We start from the raw sequence: 20,139 nt of genomic DNA, 5'->3' as shown, positions 1-20,139 counted from the left end.
CTTTGGCTCGAACTTCCCTTCTCCTCCTTGGGAACGTACCTGAACTGTAGCTGAAACATCTCCACTTTCAAGTGCTCCTGTTGTGCCAGATCTGTTCTCAACCCATTGAAATTGGCACTCCTCTGATGGACTATTTTTACCTTGGAGTGGCCTATTTCCTGTTACAAAGCTGCTCTGAACCTTATGATATTACGCTGCTGCTTCCGAGACGTTCCCTGTTGATGGTTGCTCCATTTGGCCTGGCTTATTTCCCAGAACCAAGTCTAGCAATGCTGTCTTCCTCATTGGGCCCAGGAACATACTGATCAAGAAAGTTCTCCTGAACACACATCAGAAACTCCGCCCCTTCCTTGCCTGAAACATTAACCCTTGGTTCTCCCTCCATAGATGCTGCCTGACCCGTTGAGTGTTTGCAGCATTTTCTGTGTTTAGGTAACCATTACTGAAGTGTCGTCACTGCTGTTTTACACTCACTAAGGTATGAATAAAAACAGAAAGTGTTTTAAACACTCAGCAGGTTAGGTAGCATCTGTAGAGAGAGCAATAGAATTATTGTTTCAGGTTCAAGATTCTTCATCAGAACGTTTACAGAAGTTTCTGTATAATTTTCCAAAGGGTCTGTTTCCGTGCAGTGGGATTCCATGGTTAGTGTTAATGGGTGCTTGCTGGTCAGTCTGGACTCAGTGGGCTGAAGGGCCTGTTTCCATGCTGTATCTCTCTGCCGGCAGTTTCCCTTCAGTGTGTAGGCTCTGTGTGCTGCCTGGAAGGTAGGTGACAGAGGCCAACAACTGATGCAAGGTCTGGGACACCCCACTGGGGCTCTGAGCTCTGACACACCACTGTAACGCACTCTCCCCACCACATCAATGGGAAGTGGAGCAGATGGGAGGCAAATCGGGCACATGTCTATCTGCCTCCTGATCTTTAAAGAATTTCATACCAAAAGTCTGCTTTTCAATGAATTATACGGCACAGAGCCGGGCCCTTTGGCCCACCGAGTCCATGCTGACCACCAACCACCCATTTACACTATTCCCATTTAATAAAATTATGAGAGGCATAGCTAGGGTAGATGGCCCGAATCTTCTTCCCAGCGTAAAAACATCAATAGAGGACATGCATTCAAGGTGAGAGGGGGAGAGTTCAAAGGAGATGTGTGGGGCAAGTGTTTTTACACAGGGAGTGGTGGGTGCCTGGAACAGGTTGCCAGGGGCAAGGGTGGAGGCAGATACAACAGAGGGGTTTAAGAGGCTGTTAGATAGACACATGAACATGCAGGGAATGGAGGGATATCGATCGTGTGCAGGTAGAAGAGATTTAGATTAATTTGGCACCGCATCGTGGGCCGAAGGGCCTGTTCCTTTGCTGTATGTTCTGTGTTCTATTCTCCCCACATTCCCATCAACTGCCCCCAGAGTCTACCCCTCACCCACACACTGGAGGCAACTTACAGCGGCCAATTAACCCACCGACCCGCACGTCTCTGGGATGTGGGAGGAAACCCACATGGTCACAGGGAGAACGTGCAAACTCCACACAGACAGCACTTTAATTTCCAATCCCACTCAACTGCCGCAGTGAGGCCCAATGTATGCGAGAGGACAACACCACATCCAGGCACTTTGAACGATGAATTTTCCAGCTTCAGGTAGACTGCTCTCTCATCCTTTCCCATCGTCACGTTATGTCCTTCGCTGATAGTCAGGACTCGTGCTCCTTATCACATGGAACGTGGGGAGAATGAAATGTGATTCAGGTAGGAACCGTCTACGCCAGTGGTTGATGGTCAGCATGGACTCGGTGGGCCGAAGGGCCTGATTCTGCACTGGAGGACTCCATACCTCTTGGCAACACCCCTGATCCAGGCACTGGCACCTGTTGGATTTTGTCATCATGAGAACACCCACTGCATGACTGGCACTGATAACTGCTGGGCTGAAGGTTGCCCAGTTCACCCTGTTATCTCCGTAGCCTGGTCCAAAAGAGCGATACCATCTCTGTCACAAGGAAACTTAGGCAATCAGTGCAAGATATTCCTGTGTAGAATAGGTAGTCAGTGCAGGGTACACCTGTGGCCAATCCCCTCAATAACAAGTGTACCGCTTTGGATACTGTTGGGGGGGATGGCCAACCAGAGGAAAGCCACAGTGGCCAGGTCTCTGGCACTGAGTCTGGCTCTGTGGCTCAGAAGAGAAGGGGGGAGAAGAGGTGAGCTATGGGGAAGTGATTGGTTAGGGGAACAGACAGGAAATTCTGTGGTCAGGAATGGGACTCCCGGATGATATGTTGCCTCTCAGGTGCCAGGGTCAGAGATGTCTTGGACCGAGTCCACATTATTCTTAAGGGGGAGGATGAGCAGCCAGAAGTTGTAGTACACATTGGTACCAACAACATAGATGGGAAAAGGGATGAGGTCCTGAAGAAGGATTATTGGGGGTTAGGAATGAAGCAAAGAAGCAGGACCTCAAGGCTGGTAACCTCTGGATTGCTGCCTGTGCCACAGTCCAGGGAGGGAAAGAATAGGAAGATATGGCAGATGAATAAGTGGCTGAGGAGTTGGTGCAGGGGGCAGGGATTCATATTTGTGGATCATTGGGATCTCTTCTAGGGAAGGTACAACCTGTACAAAAGGGACGGGTTTCACCTGAACTGTAGAGGGACCAATGTCCTTGCGGGCAGGTTTGCTGGAACTGTTGGGGAGGGTTGGCAGGGGGATGGGAACCAGAGTGATAGGTCAGATGATGGAGCAGTTGGTGTAGAGGCTGTGAGGAAGGGTAGGCAGTGGATAGGGTATAAACGTAGTCAGTTGGGTAGGTTAGAATATGTTTCTTTTAGTGCAAGAAGGGTTAAGGGTGATGAACGTAGAGCACGGATCAGTACATGGAACTACGATGTTGTGGCCATTACAGGGACCTGGCTGTCACAAGGGCAGGAGTGGCTGTCAGATGTTCCGGGGTTTAGATGTTTCAAAAGGGATAGGGAGGGAGGTAAAAGAGGTGGGGGAGTGGTATTGCTTATCAGGGAAAATACCACAGCTGCAGAAAGAAAGGATGTTGTGGAGGGATTGTCTACTGGGTCGGTGTGGGTGGGAGTCAAAAATACTCTATTGGGAGTATTCTACAGACCTCCCCCCAGTAGCCACCGGGACACTTAGGAACAGATATGTAGACAGATTTTGGAAAGGTGCAAAATAACGGGGTTGTTGTCATGGGAGACTTCAACTTCCCTAATATTGATTGGCACCTCCTTAGTGCAAAAGGTTTAGATGGGGCAGAGTTTGTTAGGTGTGTGCAAGAAGGATTCCTGACACAGTATGTGGACAGGTCGGCTAGAGGAGAGGCCATACTGGATCTAGCACTGGGCAATGAACATGGTCAGGTGACAGACTTTCCAGTGGGAGAGCATTTCGGGGAGAGTGACCACAACTCCCTGACCTTTAGCCGTGGAGGAGGAGTAGACGATATGGAAAAGTTTTTAATTGGGGAAGGCTAATTACGATGGTATTAGGCAGGAACTTTGGAGTGTAAATCTCAGAGAAATGCACAGCAGATATGTGGAGGTTGTGTAGGGACCACTTGCATGGGGTTCTGGATAGGTTTGTCCCACTGAGACAAGGAAAGGATGGTAGAGTGAAGGAACCATGGTTAACAAGAGAGGTGGAAGGTTTAGTCAAGAGGAAGAGGGAAGCTTGCCTAAGGTTTAGAAAGCAAAAATCAGACAGGAATCTTGTGAATTGTAACGTAGCCAGGAAGGAGCTTAAGAAGGGAATTATAGCCCAGTGAGTCTTGCGTCAGTGGTGGGCAAACTATTGGAGAGGATTCATAGGGACAGGATTTATGAGCAGTTGGAGAAGCATAGTCTTACTAGGAACAGTCAGCATGGCTTTGTGAGGGGCAGGTTGTGCCTCACGAGCCTAATTCAGTTTTTCAAGGAGGTGACAAAACAAATAGATGAAGGTAGAGCAGTGGATGTGGTGTATATGGACTTTAGTAAGGTGTTTGACAAGGTTCCCCATGGTGGGCTCATCCAGAAAGTCATGAGATATGGGATCCAGGGAGACTTGGCTGTGTGCATTCAGAATTGTCTCGCCCTTAGAAGGCAGAGGGTGGTAGTAGATGGAGCGTATTCTGCCTGGAGGTCGGTGACCAGTGGTGTTCCACAGGGATCTGTTCTGGGACCCCTGCTCTTTGTGATTTTTATAAATGACTTGGATGAGGGGTGGGCTAGTAAGTTTGTAGATGACATGAAGGTTGGAGGTGTTGTGGATGGTGTAGGAGGTTGTTTTAGTTTACAGTGGAATGTAGACAGGATGCAGAGCTGGGCTGAGAAGTGGCGGATGGAGTTCAATCCAGAAAAGTATGAAGTAATACATTTTGGAAGATCGAACTTGAAGGCAGAATACAAGATTAATGGCAGGACTCTTAGCAGTGTGGAGGAACAGAGGGATCTTGGGGTCCACGTCCATAGATCCCTCAAAGTTGTCGCACAAGTTAATAGGGTGGTTAAGAAGGCGTATGGTGTGTTGGCCTTCATTAGTCGGGGGATTGAGCCGTGAGGTGATGTTGCAGCTCTATAGAACTCTGGTCAGACCACACTTGGAGTATTGTGTTCAGTTCTGGTCGCCTCATTATAGGAAGGATGTGGAAGCTTTAGAGAGGGTGCAGAGGAGATTTAACAGGATGCTGCCTGGATTGGAGAGCATGTCTTATGTGGATAGGTTGAGCAAGCTGGGACTTTTCTCTTTGGAGCAGAGGAGGATGAGAGGGGATTTGGTAAAAGTGTATAAGATTATGAGAGGCATAGACAGAGTGGACAGGCAGCACCTTTTCCCCCGGGCGGCAATGGCCAATACCAGAGGACATCATTTTAAGGTGCGTGGAGGAAAGTTCAGGGGAGATGTCAGAGGTAGGTTCCTTACACAGAGAGTGGTGGGTGCCCGGACCGCACTGCTGGGGGTGGGGGTAGAGGCTGATACAACAGGGACGTTTAAGAGACTCTTAGAAAGGCACATGGATGTAAGAAACATGGAGGGTTATGGGGTCTGCGGGAGGGAAGGGTTAGGTTGAATGTGGAGTAGGTTTATATAGGTCGGCACAACATTGTGGGCCGAAGGGCCTGTACTGTGCCCAATGTTCTATGTTCTATGAAACCAACATCACAGGTCGTTCTCCTCACACAGCAGCTCCAAGGCAGCCTGACCACCCCCAAGCAGTAGAAGTCACAGCGTCTGCACGGCCCTGAGTCCAATGTAATTAGCACCTTTGAAGATACTCTGCCAGAAGACGAGGAGATCCAGGAGATAATTAACCTCTGGGAGCTAATTTTACAGCCATAGAGAGACATGCAAACACCAACCATCAACCGCCCACTGCACTGATCCCATTTCATTCTCCCCACATTCCCATCAACTCCCCCCAGATTCTACCCCTCACCCACACACTGGGGGCAATTTACAGCGGCCAATTAACCCACCATCCCGCCCATCATTGGGATGTGTGAGGAAACTGGAGAACCCGGGGGAAACCCATGCGGTCACAGGGTAGCTGGGACTATGGGATAGTAAAAATAAATGAAAATAAAACCAGAAAATGGGCAAAACTTAACTCACCTTCTCTCCTTGCCATTCGTTGTCCTAAAACATTAACTCTTTCTCTTCCCTCAGACACTGCGTGACCTGCTGAGTGTTTCCAGCAGTTTGTGGTTATATTTCAGATTTACAGCATTTCAGATAACTGCTGGGATTTCCAGCATCTGCATTTCTTTGGTATTCAACCTGAAATGCAAGGTGTTTGTGGATGGAAACTCTGTTATGCCTCAAGGGAAAAAAAATCCCAGTGTGGGCTGATGCCTGACAAAAGACCTCGTGGCTGAATTAAGTAAATGATGGATGGAAAGTTCAGAGGAGGTCCGACAGCTCACTGACAACAATGGCACAGATGCTTCCGTGTCGCCAGGACCATCTATGGCCCAAACTCGCAAGGGTCCACCCCACCGAGAGCCAACAAAGTCCAGCAGGAAGGAGCACACCATGAACTAGACTCTGCTTTTGACACAAGCATCCACCCAATTCATCACATGATCCAGTCTCACCATCATCCGAGCCCAACAAGAGGTTGAAAAAACCATATGTCAGATGGCAAACTACAAGGCCTGTGGAGCAGATGGTATCCCTGCTTAAGTTCTAAAACTTGGCTGAGAGAAACTTCTGGCATAAATTGACAGACTCCTCTCCCTCCTCTGATAAGAGCACAACATGCTGGGGGAAGAAGATGCATTAATCATGGCCATCTTCAACAACATGAGGCAGGCCATTCATGCCCTCTCGTCTGCTCCACCATGTAAGAGATCACAGCTGATCTTTCAGCTCATCTTTCTGCACTCACCCCATTTCTCTCCACCCCTGTGATATCACATAACACAGGTGCACAGTGGCACAGCGGGCAGAGCTGCTGCTTCACAGCTCCAGAGACCCGGGTTCGATCCTGACCTCCAGTGCTGTCTGTGTGGAGTTTGCACGTTCTCCCTGTGACCGCGGGGGTTTCCCCCGGGTGCTCCAGTTTCCGCCCACATCCCAGAGATCTTGCTCCATTCTGTTGCTTTTCCCCTTTTCCCCCTCTCTCTGTCTGCCTTCATCTTTCACCTGCCACTGTCTCCCAACCCTACCCCTGCTCCCCTCCGCTACCTGGGACCACTTGCCTATCATTATACACCCCTCCCCAGTCCATGAATCACCTCAGAATCCTTTCTCGCCACTCCCCTTCTCCTCTTTATACCAGCTATCTCCCCTCTCCACTCAAAGTTCTGGTGCAGAGTTTCGACCTGAAACATCGACTGTTTATTTCCCTCCACAGATGCTGCCCGACCCGCTGAGCTCCTCCAGCATCTGCAGAATCTCTTGTGTCTCCAAAACTGCTGGAGGAACTCAGCGGGTCAGGCAGCATCAGTGGGGGGGAGGGGGGGAATGGACAATTGTTGTTTTGGGTTGAGACCTCATCTGGACTGAGAGACTGAGGGGAGGTAGCCTGTGTAAAGGGGTGAGGAAAGGGGTGCGGCAAGAGCTGGCAGGTGATGGGTGGATCCAGGTGAGGAGGGTGATGGGCAGATGGAGGAGGGGAGAGCGGACACAGAGGCTGGGAGGTGGGGGTGGGGGCTGCAGATGGTGGAATCTGATAGTAGAGCATGGAACCGAGGGAGGGAGGTGGGCAGGGAAGGTGGGAGCAGTGGGGGAGCGGGCTCAGGGGGAGGGGTGTGTGGGTGATGGACAGGTGGGGGAGGGGGCTCAGGGGGAGGGGTGTGTGGGTGATGGACAGGTGGGGGAGGGGGCTCAGGGGGAGGGGTGTGTGGGTGATGGACAGGTGGGGGAGGGGGCTCAGGGGGAGGGGTGTGTGGGTGATGGACAGGTGGGGGAGGGGGCTCAGGGGGAGGGGTGTGTGGGTGATGGACAGGTGGGGGAGGGCCCCAGTGGGAGGGGTGTGTGGGTGATGGACAGGTGGGGGAGGGCCCCCAGTGGGAGGGGTGTGTGGGTGATGGACAGGTGGGGGAGGGGTGTGTGGGTGATGGGCAGGTGGGGGAGGGCCCCAGTGGGAGGGGTGTGTGGGTGATGGACAGGTGGGGGAGGGGTGTGTGGGTGATGGGCAGGTGGGGGAGGGGCCCAGTGGGAGGGGTGTGTGGGTGATGGACAGGTGGGGGAGGGGTGTGTGGGTGATGGGCAGGTGGGGGAGGGGCCCAGTGGGAGGGGTGTGTGGGTGATGGACAGGTGGGGGAGGGGTGTGCGGGTGATGGGCAGGTGGGGGAGGGGCCCAGTGGGAGGGGTGTGTGGGTGATGGACAGGTGGGGGAGGGGTGTGCGGGTGATGGGCAGGTGGGGGAGGGGCCCAGTGGGAGGGGTGTGTGGGTGATGGACAGGTGGGGGAGGGGCCCAGTGGGAGGGGTGTGTGGGTGATGGACAGGTGGGGGAGGGGTGTGCAGGTGATGGGCAGGTGGGGGAGGGGCCCAGTGGGAGGGGTGTGTGGGTGATGGACAGGTGGGGGAGGGGTGTGCGGGTGATGGGCAGGTGGGGGAGGGGCCCAGTGGGAGGGGTGTGTGGGTGATGGGCAGGTGGAGTGTGGGTGGGGGTGGGGGGAACTGGGTGGACCGGGGGAGGCGGGTTACCTGAGACTGGAGTTCACAGGGTGGGGTTGGGACTCCCCAGGCGGATTATATACAATTGCACGGGAATGGGACTGCTGAGTGAGCTAGCACAGATGCGATGGGCCGAATGGTCCCAAAACGAGGTGCTGGATTATGGGAATAAATTTGTCACGTTGCGGTCCATCCCCCGCCGCCAGGCCCGTCCGAACCCGGCGCCGCCGACCGACAGCCCGCGGTCCTCCCGCCCCGCCCCCCCACCCGGTCCTCCCGCCCCGCCCCCCCACCCGGTCCTCCAGCCCCGGTCCTCCAGCCCCGGTCCTCCCGCCCCGCCCCCTCCCGGTCCTCCCGCTGCGAATCGACAGCTGTGGGTGTGGCGAAGGTGGGCGGGGCCAAGGTCCGCGGCCGGAGGCAGTGGGCGGGGCAGACTGTGACGTTGAAGCCGGCGATTGGCCGCTCCGGCAGGGGGCCGCGTGTTTGAGCGGTTTCCGTAGCAACAGGAGGCGCGCGGACCGCTCGCGGCCCCGCCGCTCAGCGCCACGAGCAGCGGCCCGACGCCCCCGCCGGACCGGTAGGTCCCCCGCCTCAGGAGGGCCCGGGCCCCAGCACGTCTGTCATTCCGTGGGCACAGCAGGCGGGGCCGATCTGGGGGCGGGGTCACATTCTGGGCGGGGCTCGCTGTGGGCGGGGTCTCATTCTGGGCGGGGCCGATCTGGGGGCGGGGTCACATTCTGGGCGGGGCCGTGCTGGGGCGGGGTCTCATTCTGGGCGGGGCCGCGCTGGGGGCGGGGCTCGCTGTGGGCGGGGCTCACTGTGGGTGGAGCCGGTGTGGGGGTGGGGATCGCTGTGGGAGGAGCCGGTGTGGGGGTGGGGATTGCTGTGGGTGGGGCCATGCTGTGGGCGGGGTTCGTTGTGGGAGGAGCCAGTGTGTGGGCGGGGCTCGCTGTGGGAGGAGCCGGTGTGGGGGTGGGGATTGCTGTGGGCGGGGCCATGCTGTGGGCGGGGTTCGTTGTGGGAGGAGCCAGTGTGTGGGCGGGGCTCGCTGTGGGAGGAGCCGGTGTGGGGGGCTCAGTTTGTTGGGCGGGGCTTTGCCTGGATAAGGTCTCACCTTGTGGGCAGGGTCAGTGGATGGGTCTTCACCCCCAGCGACAGGGCGGGTGGGCGGGCTGCGTTGTGGGGTGAGATTGGGCTGGATCTGAGGTGTGGAAGCATGGAGTCCTGTAGGAACAGGCTCTTTGGCCCACCTCATGCTTGCCACATTGGGTCCCTGTCCCATTCCCTGCCCACGTTGGGTCCCTGTCCCGTTCCTTGCCCGGGTTAGGTCCCTGTCCCGTTCCTTGCCCGGGTTGGGTCCCTGTCCCGTTCCTTGCCCGGGTTAGGACCCTGTCCCGTTCCTTGCCTATTTAATGGAGTGTCTAAAGTGCCTCGTAAGCAGTGTGACTGTATCTGATTCCATCACCTCCTCTGGCAGTGAATTCCAGATATCACCCACACTCTGTTTAAAAAAAACATACCCCTTTAATCCCCTTAAAGCTCCTTCCTCTCGTCCTAATACCTGCCCTCTTGTTTTTGATACTCCTACCATGGGAGAATGATTCTGACTACACCTCTTAGAATTTTGCTCACCTCTCAGTCTCATATTGAGCATGGCAGTAGTGGAAGACGTGCACTGTGTGGGGCTTTGCTTTGGGAGGAGTCTGCCTGGAAACACATTCATTAACTCTAAATTGTGGTTACTACTCCTAAACGCTGAATCCCTGTCATTGATCCTAATGTTCTGATCCTTAGTTACTAATCCACATCATTAAATTATTTGTGATAAGTATATGGTCTGTAGACTGTTTCATCTCACAATGTGCATCCTCCCCCTCAGAAACAGAATTTCATTGTTTTCTGAGTGTCCAAACGCAGGTGACTCATTTGAAATGAACATTTAAATTGGTAAATTGGTTTATTATTGTCACATGTACCAAAAAATTATGAAAAATTTAGTTTTGCATGCCATCCAGACAGATCATTGCATACACAAGTACATCGAGGCAGTACAAAAGGTAAAACAATAACAGAATGCAGAATATAGTGTTACAGTTACAGAGAAAGTGTAGTGCAGGCAGGTAGACAAGGTACAAGGTAGATTTAATTTTAAAACTGGTGTCTGAGCTCTCGTATCCCACTAACTCTGAAGGCCAGCTCCGAAACAGGCCATTTCCCATAGACCATTGTCCCATTTGACATTCATTCTCTTTTCCCTGTCACAGATCTCCCTTTTATTTTTTCTGCTCAGCACTTTTCTTGCAGCAGAACCTGGTTTATATCTAATTATTCCCAGTCCTGGAGAAAAACCAGACAATGCTTTAACTTTGGAACTAAAAACAGAAAATGCTTGAAAAACTCAGCAGGTCAGGCAAAATTATTTGGTTTGATTTTTGGTTTTAAACATGGTAAATTAGTTTATTATTGTCACTTGTACTGAGGTACAGTGAAAAACTTGTTTTGCATACCGTTCGTACAGGTCAATTCATTACACAGTACATTGAGGTAGTACAGGGTAAAACAACACCAGAGTGCAGTATAAAGTGCTACAGTTACAGAGAAAGTGCAGTGCAGGCAGCCAATAAGGTGGTGTTCGTCTTGTTGAGGATTTCCAGCTTTTAATTTCAGATGTGCAGCTTCTGCAGTACAGTAAAACTCTGACAATCCGCTATTCGATGTTTTGGAAAACCAAATGATTCAGGATCTAGCTCACCTGGCTCTGTTTTCCACGCTCCCTTTAAACTCCCCAGTGCCCCATTTCCCACTCCGTTTAAACTCTCTGGGGCCCCGTTTCCCACTCCGTTTAAACTCTCTGGGGCCCCGTTTCCCACTCCATTTAAACTCTCTGGGGCCATCTGTCCCATGCTCCTTTTAATCTCACAGGAGTACTGTGTTCCATGCTCCCTTCAATTCACCCGAGTCCCTGGTTCCTGTGGTCACTGGAGCCCCATTTCAAACATTTACCTCCCTCCTCTTTAAACCCCCCAGTGATCCAGTCTCCACACCCTCTGGGGCAGAGAATCCCACAGATTCCCCTCCCTCTGTGAGAAGAAGTCCCCACACACCTCAGTTTTAAATGTCCACCCCCTAATCCTGTAACTGTGTCCCCTCGTTCAAGGTGTTTCCACTAGTAGGAGACTATCTACCCTGTCACACATCCTCAGGGTCTTATACAGAACATAGAACAGTATAGCACAGGAACAGGCCCTTTGGCCCACCATGTCTCTGCTGATCCAATCCTGTCTGCCTGCGCATGGTCCACGTCCCTCCACCCTGTTCATGTGTCTGTCTAACTGCATCTTAAACATCACTACCCTGGCTGCTTCCACACCACCCTGGCAGCCCCTTCCACTCTGTGTAAACAAAAACCTGCCCTGCACATCTCCTTTAAACTTTCCTTCTCTCACCTTAACCCTATCTCCTCTGGTGTTGGACATTTCCACCCTGGCGAAAAGACTCTGACTGTCTACCTATCTACGCCTCTCATCATTTTATACGTAAACCTCCGTCAGGTCTCCCCTCAACCTCCAGCACTGCAGAGAAAACAATCCAAGTTTGTTCAACCTCTCCTTATAGCAAATGCTCTCCAATCAGGCAAAATCCTGGTGAACCTCTCCTGCACCCTCTCCAAAGCCTCTGCGTCCTTCTTGTAATGGGGCGACCAGAACTGCACACAAGACTCCAAATGTGGCCTAACCAAAGTTTTATACAGCTGCAACATGACTTCCGAATTTTTATACTCAACACCCTGACCGATGAAACCAAGTACGTTGAACGCTGTTTCAATAAGATCACCCCTCATTCTTCTAAAGTCCAAAGAATACAGAACTAATTCTTCAGCTGCTTGAGGCAGGATAGTCTCTCACCTCAGGAATCAGCATAGTGTATTTCTTCTGGACTGCCTCCAATGTCAGGATATCCTTTCTGGAATAAGGGACCAATACTGTACACAGTAGCTCAGGTGTGGCCTCGCTAACACCCAACACAACTACTACAAAACTTTCACAACTCCAGAGAAACAAGGACTGCAGATGCTGGAATCTAGATGAAAAACACGATGATGCTGGAGGAACTCAGCAGGCCAGGCAGCATCTGTGGAGAAAACAGGTGGAAGAAGGGTCCTGACCTGCTTTTCTCCAGGGATGGGACCTGGCCTGCTGAGTTCCTCCAGCATCATCGTGTTTTTCATTTTTTCAAAACTTTAACCCTCTACAATAAAGGTTAATGTGCTATTTGCCTTCCAAACCTCCCGCTGCACCTGCCTGCTCGCTTTTTGTGACTCGGAGACACGAGAGCGCAGTTAAGTACATGGAATTACAACATTGTGTCCATTACAGAGACTTGGCTGTCACAAGAGCAGGAATGGCTGCTGAATGTTTTGGGTTTTAGATGTTTCAAAAGGGACAGGGACGGAGGTAAAAGAGGTGGGGGAGTGGCTTTGCTGATCAGGGACAGTGTCACAGCTGTAGAAAGGGAGGACATCCTGAAGTGATTGTCTACTGGGTCAGTGTAGGTGGTAGTCTGAAACAGAAAGGGAGCAATCTCTCTATTGCAAGTATTCTACAGACCCCCCAATAGCAGCAGAGACACTGAGGAGTAGATTGAGAGACTTTTGGAAAGGTGCAAAACTGACAGGGTTGATGTCATGGGAGACTTCAACTTCCCCAATATTGATTGGCACCTCCTCAGTGCAAAAGGTTTAGATGGGGCAGAGCTTGTTAAGTGTGTCCAGGAAGGATTCCTGACACAGTATGTGGACAGGCCAACTGAAGGAGAGGCCGTACTGGACCTGGTACTAGGCAATGAGCCTGATCGGGTTTCACTCTCTCAGTGAGAGAGCATTTTGGAGACAGTGACCATAACTCCTTGACCTTTACCATAGCCTTGGAGAGGGATAGGAACAGATGATATAGGAAAGTATTTAATTGGGAGAGGGGGAATTATGATGCTATTAGGCAGGAACTTGGGAGCGTAAATTGGGAACAGATGTTCATGGGGAAGTGCACAACGGAAATGTGGAGGTTGTTTAGGGAATACTTGCATGGGGTTCTGGATAGGTTTGTCCCATTGAGGCAGGGTTAGGATGGTAGAGTGAAGGAACCGTGGTTGACAAGACACGTAGAATATTTTGTCAAGAGGAATAAAGAAACTTACCTGAGGTTTAGAAAGCATGGATCAGACAGGGCTCTGGAGTGTTACAAGGTCACCAGGAGGGAGCTTAAGAATGGACTTAGGAGAGCTAAAAGGGGGCATGAGAAGTCCTTGGCGAGTAGGATTAAGGAAAACCCCAAGGCATTCTACATGTATGTGAAGAACAGGAGGATAACTAGAGTGAGGGTAGGACCGATCAGGGATAAAAGAAGAAACAAGTGCCTGGAGTGCGAAGAGGTAGGGGAGGTCCTTAATACTTTGCTTCAGTATTCACCAGTGAGAGAGACCTTGATGTTTGTGAGGATGGCATACAACAAGCTGATAGGCTAGGGCATGTCGACTTGAGGAACATTAGGATAGAGAAGTCACCGGGGCCAGATGGGATATATCTAAGGTTATTACGGAAGGCGAGGGAAGAGATTGCTGCTCCTTTGGCGATGATCCTTGCATCCTCACTGGCCACAGGAGTAGTACCAGATGATTGGAGGGTGGCAAATGTTGTTCCTTTGTTCAAAAAAGGGAGTAGGGATAACCCTGGAAATTATAGACCAGTGAGTCTTACGCCAGTGGTGGGCAAATTACTGGAGAAGATTCTGAGAGACAGGATTTATGGGCATTTGGAGAAGCATAGACTGATCAGGGACAGTCAGCATGGCTTTGTGAGGGGCAGGACGTGCCTCACGAGCCTGATTGAATTCTTTGAGGATGTGACAAAGCACATTGATGAAGGTAGAGCAGCGGGTGTGGTGTATGTGGATTTCAGTAAGGTGTTTGATAACGTTCCTCGTGGAAGACTCATTCAGAAAGTCAGGAGGCATGGGATCTGGGGAAACCTGGCTGTGTGGATTCAGAATTGCCTCGCCCATTGGTGGTGGTAGATGGAGCGTATTCTGCCTGGAGGTCGGTGACCAGTGGTGTTCTGCAGGGATCTGTTCTGAGACCCCGGGTCTTTGTGATTTTTATAAATGACTTGGATGAGGATGTGGAAGGGTGGGTTAGTAAGTTTGCTGATGATACAAAGGTTGGTGGTGTTGTGGATAATGTAGAAGGTTGCTGTAGGCTACAACAGGACATTGATAGGATGCAGAGCTGGGCTGAGAAGTGGCAGATGGAGTTCAACCCAGAAAAGTGTGAAATGATTCACTTTGGAAAATTGAATTTGAAGGCAGAATACAGGGTTAATGGCTGGAACGTTAGCAGTGTGGAAGAACAGAGGGATCATGGGGTCCACATCTATAGATCCCTCAAGGTTGCTGCGCAGGTTGATAGGGCTGGTAAGAAGAATGGTATTGAGTTCAAGAGCCGCGAGGTGATGTTGCAGCTCTATAAAGCTCTGGTTAGACCACACCTGGAGGATTGTGTTCAGTTCTGGTCACCTCATTATAGGAAGGATGTGGAAGCTATAGAGAGGGTGCAGAAGAGATTTACCAGGATGCTGCCTGGATTGGAGAGCATGTCTAATGAGGATAGGTTGAGTGAGCTAGGGCTTTTCTCCTTGGAGAGAAGGAGGATGAGAGGTGACTTGATAGAGGTGTACAAGATGATAAGAGGCATAGATCGAGTGGATAGTCAGAGACTTTTTCCCAGGGCAACAATGGCTAAAATGAGGGGACATAATTTTAAGGTGATTGGAGAAAGGTATAGGGGGGATGTCAGGGGTAAGTTTTTTTACACAGAGAGTGGTGGGTGGGTGGAACGCACTGCCGGCAGAGGTTGTGGGGGCAGATACATTAGGGACATTTAAGAGACTTTTAGATAGCCACATGAATGATAGAGAAATGTGGGGCTATGTGGGAGGGAAGGGTTAGATCGATCTTAGAGCAGGATAAAATGTCGGCACAACATGGTGGGCTGAAGGGCCTGCACTGTGCTGTAGTGTTCGATGTTCTGTGTCCCTCTGTCCTTGGTTCACCTGCAGTCTTTCTCCATTTAGATGTAATCTGTCTTTAGATTCCTCTCTTTCTTTTCCCGTAAGATGCTCCTTTCAACTTCCCTCTTCAACCAAGTGTTTGGTTGTGTTGATTACCTCTCTCTTCAGTTCTGTTTTTGTGGATAAGAGCCCTTAAGTGGCTTGGGACGTTTCATTGTACGAGGGGTGTTCGTGAATGCAGGTTGCGTTGTTGTGACGCTGATGCATTTGGGAGCTGCACGCTAGGTGGCAGTCAATCACTGGTGTAGTGGAGCTCTCTGGAGGCTCTCCAGTGTAAAAACGAGCAGTGATTAAAAATACCTATTAAAAAGTGATTTGCTACATTCTGGGATCAGAAGGTCATACAATGAAGATTGAATGAAATGGGCCTATACTCTTTAGGGGAATGAAAGCTGATCTCATTGAAATGTATGAGACCTTGGAGAGATTGACAGAGCTGATCTTGAGAGGCAGTTTCCTTAGGCTGTTGAGTCCTGAACTCGGGGTTAGATGAGAAATTCTTCTTTCAGAGGCTTGCGAATCAGTGTAACGTTCTGCCCCATGGGTGCTCAGTCACTGAGTATGTTCAAGGCTGAAACGTGTTAGAATTAGAGTGTACTGAGGTGGCACTGGGAGACACGGAGATCGGGCGGGTAAATGTAGTTTAGGCAGATGATCCTACTGAGTGACAGTGCAGCCGAGTAATCTTATTATCCTTAATGCCTGGAGAACAGTGAACAGTTTTCTAACTCGTTTCTGTTGACCTGAGAGAATTAACAGGATCTGAGTTGAAAGGGTCCGAAAGGTGGCATCACTTGTCAATGTGGAGCTTCGTCAGGGATGCCCTGGTGTCAGACCAGATTATGTACTTTTTTTAAAAAGAGAAAGCAGGTGATATTTTTACGGAAGATGCACTGAGTACCACCTTGCTTTGGCCGGGTGGTATTAATGTCCTTTTCCCTGGGACTGTCCTCCCTGGAGTGTAGGAGGCTGAGGGGTGACTTATAGAGATTTATAAAATCATGAGGGGCGTGGATAAGGTGAATGATTACAGTCTTTTTCTCAGAGTGGGGGACTCTGAAACTGGAAGGCACAGGTTTAAGGTAAGAGGGGAATGATTTAAGGGGGACCTGAGGGGCAACTTTTTCACACGAGCTGCTAGAGGAAATGGTAGAGGCGGATAAAACTATAATGTTTTAAATATATTTAGGCACGTTCGTAGATAGAAGGGGTTTAGAAGGATATGGGCCATACGCAGACAAATGGAACTGGCTCAGGTAGAAGACTTGGCATGGATGAGTTGGGCCGAAGGGCCTGTTTCTATGCTGTGTGACTCTATGACTCCCTCTTTCACCGTTGTGTTTTCCACAGATGCCTGCAGACCTGAGGCGACAGGTGGACAGCACACGTCTTGTGTCCCCTTCAAAGTCATTGATCCTGTTGTGTGGAGAGATGGACCACGTGGGCAAGGAGAAGGAACTGGAGGAGGTTGTAGTGGTGAACATGTCTGGACGTTATCTGATAAACCTGGGCTACCTGACCAACTGCCGGGCTCTGACGATTTGCATTCTGCCCAGGAATTACATCACTAAAATCGATGCTCTCTCAAACTGTCCAAATTTAATCAAGCTGGATCTCCATAGCAACCATGTAAGTGAAGCAGGATGTGTGAGCTCAATGCAACAGAGTCATACAGTTGGAAATCTGAGCGCTGACAATCAGTGTCCTGAATGTTTGATGTTTGCAGCAACAATCCAGCTGCGACCAATCTACAGAAAGAAGGAGTCTCGATGCATTCCGTGTGAACCTGGGCTGTCGAGCCTCATTATGTCCTCTCTATGTCCCAAAGCGCTTGATCAGCAGTGCATTGCTTTCTGCAGGCTGTCACTCCAGTGTGAGCAGGAGAGAGAGTCTGTCCCAGAGACTGCTGGATCTGCAGGGTTGGAGACCGGAGTTTGGCACTCACAGGGTTTAAAATCTGGGGTTCCTTCCACCCAGCTGCATCACCTAGGAACATGCCAAATGGAGACATTTGTCTGAAGAACACTGCTGAGCAACATTAAGAACAAAACCAATAAACCCAGGAGTGGGCTAGTTCTGACATTCAGTAAGATCGTGGCTTATCTTTTATCACAGCGGCACTTTCCTGAACTAACCCTACTTCCCTTGATTCACATAAGACCCAAAAGTCTTTCAAACTCTGCCTTGAATATACTCACTGCTGAGTCCCCACGTTTCTCTTGGGGAGTGAAACCTGAATGAAGAAATTTCTACTCAACTGTATCTCGATCAGCTGGCTGACCCCTGGTTTTGAGACAGTGACTCCTGGTTGTAGAGACCCCAGCCAGAGAAAGGTCAACCTGGTTCCTGCATTGGAGTGAGGACATGAGCGCAAGTCCCTGGGGTTGATACTGAAGGCGGGCTGTGTTGGCAGTTCCACCTCTTTGATGGGATGTTAAACCAAGGCTCCAGCTGCACACAGCTGGATGGTGAAGCTCCAGTGTTGACCGTTTTGACGAAGACCAAGTGAGCTAGTGCTTGCCAACACTGGTGTTACTTGGTCAGGCAGCACGGTGGCACAGGGGGCAGAGCTGCTGCCTCACAGCCCCAGAGACCCGGGTTCAATCCCGACCTCCGGTGCTGTCTGTGTGGAGTTCGCACATGATTGCATGGGTGACATCCCAAAGACGTGTGGGTTGGTGGGTTAATTGGCTGCTATAAATTGTCCCTGGAGTGGAGGTGAGGGGAGAGTTGATGGGAATGTTGGGAGAATTTGCTAGTGGGGGATGGGATTGCTTGGTGAACCAGCAAAGACTCGATTGGCAGAGTGTTTGTAAATGGGATTGGAATAGACATGTGTAGGATGTTTGGCACAGACTCAGTGGGCCGAAGGGCACAGAAACAGGCCCTATGACCCTATCTAGCAGCAACTTTCTGTCAGATGAGTTTCTTTTACTGCAGTGTCACGTGTAGTTAATATAAAATCTTGCACCACATTCGAGTTAGTGCCTATACTGGCCTTTGAGGGCTCGCTCCAACCAGCCCCACTCTCCTCACCCAGGAGAATGTGATGTACGACTAACATTTGTCTGTTTCTGTACTGCTGTCAGATTACCGAGCTCCCAGATGAGTACTTTTGGTCAGACATGAAGTATCTGCAAGTTCTCTACCTCCACGACAACATCATTGGTGACGTGGACAACACTGAAGCCCTCTCTGCCTGCCCGCAGCTCACTGTTCTCACCCTGTTTGACACCCCCGTGAGCCTCATGCCAAAGTATCGACATTTCATTGTCAACAACATCTGGTCTCTCAAAGCGCTGGATAACTTTGTCATTGCAGATGAGGAAGTCATGGAGGATTGGCCGAGAAATGACAAATTCAAAGCTTTAAATCCCGAGTTTCTTCTTGATGTTCCTGAAGCTTCCCAGGTTGGTGCCATTGTCTGGTGTTGAGAGGAAAAAGTGCTTTCAGTTTCCCCTGGGAAACAGATAGAAGAACAGAAATAAATTGCTGGAAATATGCAGAGAATCTGTCAGGATTGAAAGGGGAAGGATGGATTGGAGTTTCCAACTGGAAATTCTGTTATAATTATTCATTTAGAGACTATGTAAAACATTACTGCAGTCCTGTTGTTGGAGTCATAGATGGATCACAGAGAGAATTGACAGAAAAACAGATCCCTCGACCCACTGAATCTAAGCCATTTACACTAAACCCACCCTAGTCTTATTTTATTCTCTCCACATTCTAATCAACCCCCCCCCCCCCCCAAGAATCTACCACTCAGCTGCACACTGGGGCAATTTACAGCAGCCAATTACTTACCAGTGCCTGAGCTCACACTCTGATCTGCAGAGTGTTTCCAGCAATTTCTGTTTTTAATAAAAGTCTATTCTGCCTTCATCCTGGGGCCAGACGCAAATCGAGTTTCTCAAGAAAAAATGAGCATTCAAACCCAGCCTGCCATTTATAACCTGCCTTTTCAACGTGTTTAATACACACCTCAGTAAGCTGCAATCTCACCTCTGAGGTGTAAGGTTCCCAGAATTCATGGCACTGGAGGACTGAGGGGTATTTGCACCGTTGGAAGCATTGTCTTGCAGGAGGGACCTTAGAACATAGAACAGTACAGCACAGGAACAGGCCCTTCGGCCCACCATGTTATGCTGACCATGATGCTAAATTAAACTAATCCATTCTGCCTGCACGTGATCCATATCCCTCCACTCCCTGCATATTCATGTGCCAGTCTAAGTGCCTCTTCTATCGTGTCTGCAACCACCGCTACCCCTGGCTGCGTGTTCTGGCACCTACCAGCCTGTGTTGGAAAAATTAACCCCGCATATCTCCTGTAACCTGTTCCCTCTCTCACTTTCAACCTACGTGCTCTGGTATTTGACGTTCCCACCCTGGGATAGAGACGTTGACTGCCTTCCCTGTCTCTGCCTGTCCTGATTTTATAAACTTCGATCAGGTCTCCCCCCAGACCCTGACGCTCCAGAGAAAACAACCCAAGTTTGTCCAACCTCTCCTTATAGCTCATACCCTCTAATCCAGACAGCGTCCTGGTGCTGCACCCTCTCCAAAGCCTCCACATCCTTCCTGTAGCACGGCAACCAGAACTATACACAATACTCCAAATGTGGACGAACTAAAGTTTCACACGGCTGCAACGTGACTTCCTGACTCCTATAATCAGTGCCCTGACCAATGAAGGTAAGCATGCTGTACGCCTTCTTTACCACCCTATCTATTGTGTTGGCACTTTCAGGGAGCCATGGACTTGGACCCCAAGATCCTGTGTACATCAGACTGCTTTCAGTGGATAGTTGCCCTTTACAAAGGAACAGCAAGGGAAATGTTTAACTGTGGCGTGGTGGGCGACGGTCAGTGTAACCAGTCATCCTGTGAGGGCAG

The 20,139-nt window shown here is 50.5% G+C and overlaps 1 protein-coding gene across 1 annotated transcript in view; it reads left to right on the top strand.

Moving 5' to 3' along the window:
• Positions 1-20,139, top strand: part of LOC127568899 (uncharacterized) — a 59,527-nt gene that overhangs the window by 17,233 nt on the left and 22,155 nt on the right. Inside the window, exons 3-4 of the mRNA XM_052013150.1 lie at positions 16,591-16,869; positions 18,330-18,650. Coding sequence (XP_051869110.1) covers positions 16,591-16,869; positions 18,330-18,650 — 600 coding nt within the window. The remainder of the gene's footprint in view (positions 1-16,590; positions 16,870-18,329; positions 18,651-20,139) is intronic.

This window comes from Pristis pectinata, chromosome 3 (assembly GCF_009764475.1).
Source record: "Pristis pectinata isolate sPriPec2 chromosome 3, sPriPec2.1.pri, whole genome shotgun sequence".
NCBI lineage: Eukaryota > Metazoa > Chordata > Chondrichthyes > Rhinopristiformes > Pristidae > Pristis > Pristis pectinata.
The sequence above is the reverse complement of the archived record's forward strand: the minus strand, read 5'-3'. Positions and strand labels throughout refer to the sequence as shown.